Source organism: Colossoma macropomum, unplaced genomic scaffold, assembly GCF_904425465.1.
Source record: "Colossoma macropomum unplaced genomic scaffold, Colossoma_macropomum, whole genome shotgun sequence".
NCBI classification, from domain to species: Eukaryota; Metazoa; Chordata; class Actinopteri; order Characiformes; family Serrasalmidae; genus Colossoma; species Colossoma macropomum.
Window position 1 is genome coordinate 32,759,755 of NW_023494807.1, and position 13,434 is coordinate 32,773,188.

General features: G+C 38.7%; 1 protein-coding gene across 1 annotated transcript; it reads right to left on the reverse strand.

The window, feature by feature from the left end:
* Positions 1–455: 455 nt before the first annotated feature.
* selenoj (selenoprotein J) lies at positions 456–12,615 on the reverse strand. The gene is made up of 10 exons (XM_036556585.1): positions 12,533–12,615; positions 9,861–9,927; positions 9,603–9,779; positions 7,907–8,005; positions 5,021–5,113; positions 4,730–4,886; positions 3,433–3,548; positions 2,568–2,645; positions 1,054–1,193; positions 456–740 (listed from the first exon to the last, which is right to left on the reverse strand). Exons 2-10 carry the CDS (start codon positions 9,925–9,927, stop codon positions 639–641), a joined length of 1,029 nt encoding a protein of 342 aa, XP_036412478.1. The 5' UTR covers positions 12,533–12,615; the 3' UTR covers positions 456–638.
* Positions 12,616–13,434: the final 819 nt, after the last annotated feature.

The window sequence follows — 13,434 nt, forward strand, 5'->3', positions numbered from 1 at the left end:
TATTAATTATAATAGTATCGTGAATTATTAACATTATTATTTAAAATAAATAAATGTGCTAAACACGTTTCAGACTAGTTTATGTATATAAGTTGGCTGTGTCTCCTCAAAATGGCACAAAACCACCTTCCTGAACATGAGAAGAACAAAGCTGTGCTGAGGTTATGGCACAGAAATAACATGCTAATAAAGACATTACTTGCATTTTTAGAACTTGGAATTGAGGATGATAATCATATATTAAAAAAAGACATATTCATATTGCTCACTGATACAGAGATAGCAAAATCAGCACAAAACTAATGAAAGAAAATCCAATTTCTCAGTCACTACAATCCATAATTGTCTATAATAAGCACACTTACACAAGCCTGGTTCAGTCAGCTGTGTAATACTGAAGATAACACGGCTTCGATTAAGCACTTAAAGCAGTTTCATAAAAGAAGGTAACACAGTAAGTGATAAAATTAAGTTTTATTGCACACAGTGGATAATTCTTTAACACGGGATGCTGCGAGTCAACAGAACAAATGAATCCAGTTCTAACCTTACACAGATTTCAGTTTGAACTGTCATGAACTGTTCTTATTAAATCACAGCAGCCCTGAATAAAGAAGGTGGAGTAAAAATAAAGGAGTCTATGATTTGTCTGCTCCAACGGTGCTCCTGGAGAGCTCCAGCAGAGCCCCGTATCGTAAAGTTCGGCTCTTCCACGACTCCGGGATTCCCTGATGACCGACCTGAGCAAACGAGGGACACACAATGAGATACAGCACTGATTTTATACCCCATGACCAACAGTGATGTGGGTATTCTACTGTTGTGAGGTTGGACGAGCTGTACAAAGTCATGTTCTACAGTTTCTCATTAGGCTGAATGAATAACTGACTCTAAATGTAGGTATTGTGATATAAACTGAGTCTGTTCTACAGTTTCTCATTAGGCTGAATGAATAACTGACTCTAAATGTAGGTATTGTGATATAAACTGAGCCTGTTCTACAGTTTCTCATTAGGCTGAATGAATAACTGACTCTAAATGTAGGTATTGTACCTGAGCTCCAATACAGGCCCCGATGAAGGAGCTCCTGCTGCAGCTGCAGCCCCCACAGCTCATGGTTTCCCTCACAGCCTGTTCAAACCCCACAGCCGTCAGGACTCCATGCAGCGCTGCCTGGAACGCACCGGGCAAACCTGCAAACATCAGCACAAACACAATAGACCAGTTAGACTGTTCTTTAAAAGGGGAACCTTGCCAATTTTTCCAAATTCCCCCATTATTAAGTGGTTAAGATGTAATCAGAGTGGTTCTGAGTGGTTTGGTGTGAAACGCTTTGTTCTAGATAAACTTACCGAGTCAGAACTGTTCACAGTGGTGGTGATAGGAACCAGATGTCCCCCTCTAAAAGCTCCCTCACAGAAAGTTCCTACATGAAATGGTTATGAATTCACTGCCTGATGACTGAGACACTGTTTTATGATAGTTTAGAGAGCTTAAACTCCATTCATGGTGGAGGGATACATGCAGGGCACTGTGAGGCAAAATAGTCCCCAAAGAAAACTTATTATTTCAGATTTTCCACTATTTTCCATCATCAACATTCCATATAAACTCAGAAGACTCGTGTAGGTTCACTGGTGGTTTTGGATAGTAAATAAAATGTCTATATTTGTGTTGTAGTCATGGCGACCCCTGGTTCCTATCACCACCACTGTAAAGACATCTGAACCATTTCACCCCAAACCACTCTGAATCACTCTGATTACACCTCACACACTGAGTTATGCGGAAATAAAAAAAAAATCAGTTGGATTCCCCTTTAATCGTATATGCTCGTACACCTTGCTTTGATTTTTACTGTTATTTTTTTTATTAAGTAAGAAAAAGAAAAGAAAATAAGCTCTGTGCTCATCATTTGGTCATATTTATCTTCAACACTCAGCTTCACGTCAATCAAAGGGCGTCCTTCCACAGCACAGTCAAAAACCACAACTGACTCAAATGGGAACCAACAAGACCAGCAGTTCTAATAGTTCATTTTCTACTGCGAATAATGATTTAATCATATTTTTAGTCATTTTATACCACTTTACATTGCCTAATTTGATTAACCATCTATGGCCAATGGAAAAAGCACTAACTAACTCAATAAGCATAGAAACAAGGAGGTGGTCATAATGTTATGCCTGATCGGAGTATATATATATATTTTTTTTATTCTACAATAACACTGTGCAACTGAGATTATCACTCACCTTGCCCCTGGGTAAATGTGATGTGACAATAAACGTGTTTTGATTTTGATTTGATTTGATTTATCAAACATTTTGGAAACCAAGGTGTCCCTAAACACCCATCAGACAGCGCATATTTATGGTGCAACAATGTACAGTTAGAAACGAAATAACAATCTGATTCTGCTGTAAATGTTCATGTAGAAATGGCTCTATGGGTAAAACGTGGGGGTTGAATCTGGCCATACAATTCAAACCACTTTTAGTGGAGACACTGTAATCTGCGCTGCCGTTAAGGGTTTTCTGAATCTGCGTCTGTGGATCTAAACGTACCTCAGGTGTTTGTAAACACTGCAGGAAGCAGCTCCTTCTGGGATTTGCTCAAATTATCCTTCACTTCATGAATCTGTCCTAAACAGAAAGACAGTGTCAGTTAATTCAGTGTAAAAACATTGGATTTCCAATCAATTAAACTTTAACCTCTTTCCACAGTGCAGTGCCCTCTAGTGGCCATTTGGCAGAGCAGAAATTGACTATTTTTAAATCTATATAATCAAATAAAATATGTGTTTCCCGTAACTCTAGGACTCTGTCGTCTCTCTGTGTGTGAAATGTTGTTGAGCTGCTAGCAAGCAACGAGGGGTGAAAGGGGAGGGGTGAGAACCCCTGCTGAGAAAAAATATTCACACCTCTCCACAAAGATGAAGACAAAATGGACAAATGCTGCTTTCTTAATATCAAACAATCCTGTACGACTGACACGATAAACACACAGCATTTAAACACAATTACAACACTTTTTAGAAGTGCTGACTCGCTCGCTCACCTACAGAGAAAATCCAGTTTTGTAAATTATACACATTTCCACTGAAATATGCTGTATTTCATCAATATTCCTGAATAAGACATTAAAGAAACTGCATTTCATAGCTACCGTGAAAAAGGTTAATTATTCCTGCATCGTCATTTAAAGGCAGGAATAAAACACAATGAACATAAAAGTACACGAGACAGCTGCACATATTCTTCTCAAACAGTTTATCTTCGTCAAAAATCGCTGTTCTTAGTTAGTCTTTTTAAACGCAGCTCTGCTATTTTCGTGTATTTTGTGTATTCCTCAAGTGTTGTGATGTTATGTGTTGGTAAAACAGCCCACAGTCCTATTTTAGAAGTTTCTGGGGTTTTTGGAGGATCATACCTGCCACAGCTTTGTCCAGCTCTTGTGGGTTTTTCCTGTTTGGGTCGTTGAGCTGCTTCAGGACGGCGGTCAGGGCGTCAGGATCAGCACCATTCAGAATAAAATGCTCCAGGAACCTTTCAGACCAACAAAGAAAGTCAGAATCTCCTGGTTATGAACATTCAGGACATGAACATCAGCATCGGATTCACATAAGGGCTGTAAAGCTGAGCTCCAAAATGATCTGCACATCCATGCAAAATGTCTGGAAGATGAAAGAAATGAAGATGTTTTGCTTCATTGATTCTGCACAGGTGCTACTACGCTAACATAGCTACACTGTAAAAATCAGTTTAAGCTAAGAGCAGAGCTCGATTTGTGCAAAGCTAAGCGACGGCGTTTTAGGGCCACTGTTAAAAAAATAAAAATAATAGACTTTGACAATAAAGTCGTTATATTTCTAGAATAAAGTCGTATTTATTAGAATAAAATCTCAATGTTTCGAAAAAAAGTTGTAATATTTTGAGAATAAAGTCATAAAGTTACAAGAATAGACTCGCGATATTTGGAGGATAAAGTGGGGTAACTGTAGGGCGGCTGCCAAAACGTGTTGGGGCCTCGGTTGCTGTATTGGTGACGACGAAGACGCCGATCGATCATTTTGACTATCATTCTTTCTCCTGTGAAACTACCTGCCCTCTTCCAGTGGCACAGAGCTGTAGCCACCGATAGCCGTGTAGACGGTCACTGCCTGTGATTCTCCTTCAACAATAGAGGCAGTTTCCTCCAATAGAGGCGGTTTCCTCCGAGTCCGTCTCGTTCTTTATTCTAAATAAACACAGTTTCCTGCTCAGCCGTTTCTTATACTAACAGTATAAGATACTAACAGGCTGGTTTGATGTGCTGAGACTGAGTATTTCTTTACTGATGAAACTTTACCAACTAATCAACGTCCCTCATTTCAACACGAGGAGGTGCTGCCTTCCTTTTGCAAAGACTTCGGCTACAATACCACAGCGTTTCCTGGTAAAACCCACTTTAATGTCGTAATTCTACAACTTTCTCAAAATATTATGACTTTAGTCTTAAAATATTATGACTTCATTTTTAAAATCGTACCATATGACGTACCAATCATACCATACGACTTTTTATCTTGAAATATTATGACTTTATTCTCAAAAGTCTACTATTTTTTATTTTTTTAACAGTGGCCCTAAAACGCTGTTGTAAAATTCAGCTCCTTGTTTACATCTTAAATATATTAATGAACGTTCGCCCCAACTATTTTAGCATTTAGCCACTGGGAAAGGTTTACCTGGCCGCTGCGAGGGTCACCGCCACACAGGTGTCGCTATTCTGAGTGACCCGTATGGCGTCTTCGACTTTCTCCAACATCTCAGGCTTCCCGGCGTAAAACGCTACGATGGGAGCCAGCTTGGCCACACCGTCCATCTGAGTATCACTGACACAGCCTGCAGGACAGCAGACAGTTAAATCAGCTAAATCAGTTGAATCAGTTAAATCAGTTGAATCAGTTGAATCAATCTCTGCTTTATTTTTATAGGAAACACTGTAAGTGATGAGAGAAGCTCTATTTAATGCGTACCTGTTTCTGTCTTGCCTGAATCCACATTTCTGATAAAGCTTTTTAAGCTTGCTTGTCTCCAGGGTCCTTCAATGGGCAGCTGAGGTCTCGGAGCTTAGGTTAAAAAAAAACACAATTAATTCAAAGTGTGAAACACAGGGGGATCTGGGGGGTCCGGGACAACCTAATTAACGTCTTGGACACCCTGGCTGTCTCAGAATCAAAATTCTAGAGGGTCCGTAAAAATAAACGTACGACAAACACTGTCAATTTGGGAAAAACAGACTCTCAAATCCAGATTCAGTGGAGCTGATTGTTTATCTGCTTCCCCCACAGTCAGCTTCTGTCTCTGCTGATCTAAACTAACTAGAGCTGCAGCTCTGCTCCGCCTCAGGGTGGCGCTGTAGCAGACTGGTTCACCCAGTTGGTCCTTCATAGCCTAGAAACTGTAACTCTGCCCGGATTCCTCTGAAAAACTTTACAATGAGCTGCAGCAGATCTGTAAATCTGAAAACTCGCCCAGTTTCCCAAGAGTTTGGAGTGAAGAGTGACTGTTCCTCATTTCTCACACTGAAGACAGAAGAGGAGACGAGGGAAGATCTCAGTTACTGTGAGGAAGAGCGCAGAACCGCACTAGAACAGAGACTCTACAGAAGAGGAGACGAGGAAGATCTCAGTTACTGTGAGGAAGAGCGCAGAACCGCACTAGAACAGAGACTCTACAGAAGAACAGCTGATAAAACAAACATTTACTGACATTGAAGCTTCAGCGCCGCTATGGAGAGAGAGTTAGCAGACAGACAACACGGGACCCCCGAATACCGGGGGGGGGATTCTGCTGAATTACTGAATTAACTATCCAGGCTCCACCCACAAATTCTTTATAGAACGCTGAAAATCCCATTCAACCTAATGAGAAACTGAAAAACTTACACCTCATATTGTTGTTGTACACATAATCTAGATTTTGTCGCAGTTGTACAAAAAAACATGTCTGTGATCTTATAGGAGACGGAAAAACACTTCTAACATTTGTTAATGTCACTTAAAGAAATCTTTAAAGGGCCCTTAATAATAATAATAATAGTAATAATAATAATAATTTTTATTTATAGAGAACTTTTCATGCTGGTGGCAGCTCAAAGTGCTTTACAGACAGGAGATAAAGCTTAACAGTAATACAAGAAATTATAAGTATTAATTTAGAATCCTAAGAAAATGCGTTTTCATATGCTTCTTAAAAGTGAGCTCTGAACTTGACTGTCTAATAAAAGCTGAACTGAGCTCCACAGTTTAGAAGCAGAATAACTGAAAGAGTCTCTCCACGTTTTCTGTATTTTACTGAAGGTGTTTGTAGTTTAGTATCTGCAGATCTAAGATCATAAACAGACAGACACTCTGTGATGTAAGCAGAGCTTAAAGGTCATTTACAGCTTTAAAAACCAGTAGCATAGCTTTAAAATCTATCCTGATTGATTCAGGCAGCCAGTGCAGCTCTATTAAATGGGACTGATCTGATCTTTCTGTGTTGTTTGTGTTAGGATGCTGATGCGTTTTGTACGAGTTGTAAAGGATGTATAGTTTTCTTAGGAAGTTCAGTACGAAGATCATTACAGTGATCAACTCTGCTGGAACAAATGCATCAACAAGTTTCTCTGCGTCGCTCTGAGAGAGAAAAGGCCGAACTTTTCTCTGATTTGATATTTCTCAAATGATAAAAAGCTACTTTAGTGACTGTTTACATGCAGATTAAACAGAGCTCAGAGTCTAAGATCACGGTCAGGTTTCACACCTATCATGGAAAAACAGAATCTCATGTTGTTGTTGGTCATTTTTTGAGTGTAAATAAGTTACACATCCTGTACAGAGACACACATTTTAATACACAGTTACTGTTTATTTGCTGAATTTAACACACTAGAGAGAAATAAAGCATAAAATGTCTGTGCAAAAGTTGTGGCACATAACTTATATTTTATATTTTATGTTTGATTTTTTCATTTTTTTGCGCTCTAAAATTTGCAGAAAAATGTGTTATTTAAATCTGACCTCTGGAGAGGATGTGTTAAATTATTTTCACTTAGCAAATGAACAAAACATCTAAATATTTTACATATAGTATTTTAATGAACTTGTAATTTTCCATAATCGTCTAAATCATAAAATATTTTGAAATTTAAAACAATAAACATTTTTTTTGCCAAATTCCACAGACGACAACCTGCCTACTTACACTTAAACTAATCATCATGTATCAACCCCTTAAAATCTCCGGCTTATTACATACTGAGGTCTATTGTTTATTAACTATAGGGACAAACTGGCCGAGCTGTTCTTAGATGATAGAAGTGTGTAATAAAACTTTGGCCATGTTAGCAGTTAAATAAAGGAGTATGAGGTCCTCTGTAAACATTTCAAACAGTTGCAATTCAATTCACTCCCAACTCCATACAGTCTATATATGAAAACTAATCTGTGATGTCACAAGAACCACCTTGTTTACATATCTCCACCTATTAAGCCTGCATGAGTTTAACTCTGCCCACTCTCACTGAAGCTTTACGGAGTGTTTTAGGCTGGAATGCTTTTTGAATGAGGCACAGCCAATCAGAACAGAGCTCATTTACATGTATCAGCCTTCACATAAACAGCCTGTTTATATCTAAGGACAAAGGGTGGTTACAAAATGATCAAGTTAAAATAAATTTTGACCATTTTTGATATATAAAACCACATAAATGGAAAAAATAAAGTGCAAAAAAATTAGAAAAAGGTTTTTAAAGGTTCGCTTTTTCACAGTTTGACCATTCACCTAAAAATGACCATTTTTAGATGAATAAGCAGAACTGAAGGAGCTCCTGTGTGGTAAATAAACAGCAGTATTTCTGTGAAAAAGGATGATCTCACCTCCTTTATCTCTGTATGGATCATTAACAGGCGTGTCGTACTCTGATCCGGGGCCAAAGAACTTGTACATGCGCCGCTTTAAATCTTCCTCGTCCAAACCTTCCAGAAGGAAAAGTTCAGTGTTAAAACCCAACTCAGATGTCTTTACAGTGGTGGTGATAGCAACCAGGCGTCGCCATGACTACAACACAAATACAGACATTTTATTTACTATCCAAAACCACCAGTGAACCTACACGAGTCTTCTGAGTTTATATGGAATGTTGATGATGGAAAATAGTGGAAAATCTGAAATAATAAGTTTTCTTTGGGGACTATTTTGCCTCACAGCGCCCTGCATGTATCCCTCCACCATGAATGGAGTTTAAAAATGTTTTATAACTAAAATCTTCTAAAAACTATGATAAAACAATATCCACGTTTACATGCAGCCTGATGATCTGTCAGTAATCTAAAAGCTAAATCGGAATAGAATGAGGCTCTTTTCCTGCCCTGTTGTGGCTCCACAGCTGAATCAGATTTGTAGGTAAAAATAAAATAATCCTCCTTTACAGTAAAATAAAGCTCTGCTGATCGTTCAACACAGTTTAACAATAAATGGTCTTAAACTCTGGAGTTAATGTAGAACTGCTGATTCACCCTTTAACCCTGAAGATCAGCGCAGACTGCTGGTCACCATAGCAACACACCTAGCTTAGAATACTTACTTTGCTCTGCTTTAAGCTTTCGCTCAGCTGTAGCCGCTTTTCTCGCATCTCCGGCAGGAAGATGCGAGTAGAACAGTTTCTTGTAAAATGTCTCTCAATGTTTGACTTTTTATGAGGCTGAAGTCGCTTCTCATTCGCCAGCTTCTTGTTCTAATTTTCCTGTTCCACCTTAAATGGTGGATGAGGCACCAGAATGTAACTGCTGCACCATTTAAGGTGGAACGGGAGAATTCAAACGAGAATTCAGTGATTTTTTAGTGTTTGTCAGTTTCTCGTTGCAGATTAAACGTATCAGGAAACCAGCTGGAGTGATTATAAACATAAATAAGTCCATTCGTCTCCAAATTATTGATGTTCGTCTTAAATCTCTCTCTTTGCCGTTTCGTTAGCTACTAGCTAGGAGAGACTGTTGTCTGTGTTGCTATGGTGACCAGCAGTCTGCGCTGATCTTCAGGGTTAAAGGGTGAATCAGCAGTTCTACATTAACTCCAGAGTTTAAGACCATTTATTGTTAAACTGTGTTGAACGATCAGCAGAGCTTTATTTTACTGTAAAGGAGGATTATTTTGTTTTGGATCTGATTATTGTAGTGAGCATGTAAACAGAGATTTTCATCAGACTATTGAATAGAGTGTGATATAAACACCTCAGTCTTAATCTATAATCGGAATGAATTCAGTCAGATTGGTGAAAATCACTGCATGTAAACACAGCCACTGTCTCAGTCATCAGGCAGTGAATTCATAACCATTTCATGTAGGAACTTTCTGTGAGGGAGCTTTCAGAGGTGGACGTCTGGTTCCTATCACCACCACTGTGAACAGTTCTGACTCTGTACGTTTCTCTAGAACAGAGCGTTTCACACCAAACCACTCTGAACCACTCTGTTTACATCTTAACCACTTAATTATGGGGGGATTTTGTAAGTTCAGTGGAGTTCCAAACAAAAAAAGAAAAGGTTAATCACAGCAGCCTGTGCTCTTATTTACCTCCACACTCCAATAGAGACTCCAGAAGAACAAAGGCCTGATCTCCATAACAGCTCTGCCTGCCCGTTTCCCTCCTGTAGAACGGGTTCACGGACTCGGGCCTGAACTCCGGTTCTGGATTCTGATATAAATACTGGCTGAGCTTCTGTAGATCATAAACCCAGTGCATTGGCTGAGCTGCAGAAACAGGATCAGGTGATTAGAGAGCTTTAACAGCAGCACAACAGAGAATTGAGTGAAGATAATGCTGGAACAAACCTGCAGCATCGGCCACAGCTGACCCAATGATCGCTCCGATGGCCCGGTCAGCAAGGGTGAGGGCCATCTACAACAAGAGACATTCAATATACCTACTTACAATTGACCTTAAACGGGAATTTATGGGAATTTTGTTCTAATTCAGCATAACTCAGTGTGTGAGATGTAATCAGAGTGATTCAGAGTGGTTTGGTGTGAAATGGTTCAGATGTCTTTACAGTGGTGGTGATGGGAACCAGGGGTCGCCATGACTACAACACAGATATAGACATTTTATTTACTATCCAAAACCACCAGTGAACCTACACGAGTCTTCTGAGTTTATATGGAATGTTGATGATGGTAAATAGTGGAAAATCTGAAATAATACGTTTTTTTTTGGAACAGCTTTGAAAAATGGGTTATCTGGTTCCTATCACCACCACTGTGAACAGTTCTGACTCGGTAAGTTTCTCTAGAACCGAACGTTTCACACCAAACCACTCTGAACCACTCTGTTTACATCTTAACCACTTAATTATACAGAACATTTTAAAATATTAGTGACATTCCCTTTAATATGAGGCAGTATGTTTGAACTAGTACTACTTCAGTTCTCAGACTCAAGCTGTGCAGAATGTAAATAAAAATAGGATGCAATGATTTGCAAATCATGTAAACCATATTTTTAAAGGAAAATACTACGAAGACAACATTTCAAATGTTGAAACTGATTTTATTGTTTTTTGAAAAATATTTGCCCATTTTGAATTTAATGCCAACAACACGTTCCAAAAAAGTTGGGACGGGGGCCTGTTTACCACTGAGTTTCATCACCTCTTTTTTTAACAACACTCTGTAAGTGTTTGGGAACTGAAGAGACGCTGCTGTAGTTTTGAAAGTGAAATGTTTTCCATTCTTGTTTGATACAGGATTTCAGCTGCTCATCAGTTCAGCGTCTCATTTGTTGTATTTTTCATTTCATAATGCACCAAATGTTATCAGTGGTGACAGGTCTGGACTGCAGGCAGGTCAGTTTGTGAATGTGGTTTGGCATTGTCTTGCTGAAATAATCAAGGCCTTCCCTGAAAAAGACGTCATCTGGATGGCAGCATATGTTGCCAAAACATGTATATATCGTTCAGCTTTAATGGTGCCTTTACAGATGTGCACGTCACCCATACCATGTGCACTAATGTCCCCTATACCATCATGAATACTGGCTTTTGAACTGTATGCTCATAACAAGCTGAGTGGTCTTTAGCCCGGAGGACACAGTGTCCATGATTTCCAAAAAGAATTTCTTTTTAAACATTTGTCATCTTCTGAATAAATAAAAGCACAGAGAAAAATGTATTCACAAAGCACAAACACATTAGTGCAACCACTGTTATCGGTTTGCCATAGAGGGGTAAGGGTCATTCTACAGAAACGTCCATTTTTGTGTCCCTGGCGTTTACAGATATATTACACTTCAAAAACATGTTAGGGTTACAATTTTTTTACATTTTCAAATAAAACAATAAGTTATTTTAACAATTTCACCTTCTTGATCCATCAATTTAGCAATATTGGTTTTTAAATCAATTATCTAGAATTCCAAGCACCACAGAAGAGCTCGTCCCCACAGTCATGTAAAGGCTGAGGCCATATTTTGAAGAAAAAAAACACATTTTTCTGCAATTTTAACTACAATAATCTATACATGACTATGAAATATATTAATTAAATGACAAAGAAAACAAATCACAAATAAATATTATAAAATATATAATGAAAGTTGTCCCCAGGAGTCGTGTCACTGGTGTTACTGCATAACAAAAAATCTCTTATTTGGAATAAAAGTCACACTGATGACATCACTCGACTTCCTTTTACCTGTTTTCTGAGGATCTATGAAGAAAAGCCCATGGTGAGTCCACTGAGTCTTTCAGTTATCAGAGATTTTCTCATTCAGCTCATGATTTCATATGAAGCTTTTAGCTGAAGTCACTGGTGTGACCGACTTTATTCTGAGGTAATTGTGAAAAAATAGAATACAAATGGATTAAATTCCATATTTTAGTGGATATTCCATGATTGACAACATGTGGTTTGATGCTCTGTAGCAGGTATTTAGTAAAATGCATTGTTCATTAAAATGTCTCTGGTGTTCCTTTATTATGTGCAACACCAATGAGGATCGGTAACACCAGTGACTCCTATGGACAGATAGAAAAGTGGACGTTTCTCTAGAATGAGCCACTAATGTAAGTTGGATATAAGAGAGATCCATATATGCTAATATGTCATATATTTGAAATCCATATTGCCTTATATCAGATTTCTGTATGTGGGCAATATAGCTAGTATATGAAATACTAACAGTGTTGGTATTACTAAAGTACAGCACTACTCGTGGAAATACCTTAGAGTTCCACTACACACCAGCCACCTAAATGCATGGATTATAGCGAACAAACCTCTCAGAAAACAAGAACACAAGCTTTCTTATTCGAATTTGACGTTCCACCTTAAATGGTGCAGCACTATCAGCTGCACTATTTAAGGTGGAACGGCAAATTCAAATAAAAGAAGCCAAAACGAGGAGAAAAGCGGACAAAAACAGTACTGATCCACCTGCTGTCGACTTTTTAAAGAAAAGCACAATTATTTAGTGTCTTTAAACAACATTAAAATCTTGATGAAGTCACCTTAATCGCCGGTTCCGTTCGCTCCGCTCACTCGAGGCGCTGCAGTTACACAACACTGATAGAACGATAAAGCGCTGTTGTTATGGAACGCGAACAGCCGCGTTTGATTGGACGAGAAGGGACTCGTAATCAACTGACGTCAGTACGTACGCGCATGACGCACTTTGGCTGATTTCCAAATAATCTTCGGCTTAGGGTGCTGTACGTTTATGACTTGTAGATCGCAGAATACGTACAAACCGTAACATTCGTACGTAAAAGCCGCATTTGTGCATTAGAATGTCTGTTTTGGAACCGTTTTGATCTTTAATGTAATGTTGGCTACTTTAGAATCCATATTTTGTTTTATTTTTTGTTTGTTTGTTTTGCTTTTTTTACTAAATCAAACTGATGAGGCGCACAAAGCTTTAAAGGGGAATTCCACTGAATTTTTAAAAATTTCTCCGTAAGTCAATTGCTGCGACGTAATCAAGAGTGGTTCAGAGTGGTTCGGTGTGAAACGCTCTGTTCTAGAGAAACTTACCGAGTCAGAGCTGTTCGCAGTGGTGGTGATAGGAACCAGACGTCCACCTCTAAAAGCTCCCTCACAGAAAGTTACTACAGGAAATGGTTATGAATTCACTGCCTGATGACTGAGACACTGTTTTATGATAGCTTTGAGCTACAACACACTTTTTAAAATCCATTAATTGGTGGAGTGACACATAAGGCAGACTAGTTCCCAATAAAACTATTTGTTTTTAGATTTTCCACTATTTTCCATCATCAACATTCCATATAAACTCAGAGGACTCGTGTAGGTTCACTGGTGGTTCTGGATAGTAAATAAAATGTCTATATTTGTGCTGCAGTCCCTGGTTCCTATCACCACCACTGTAAAGACATCTGAACCATTTCACACT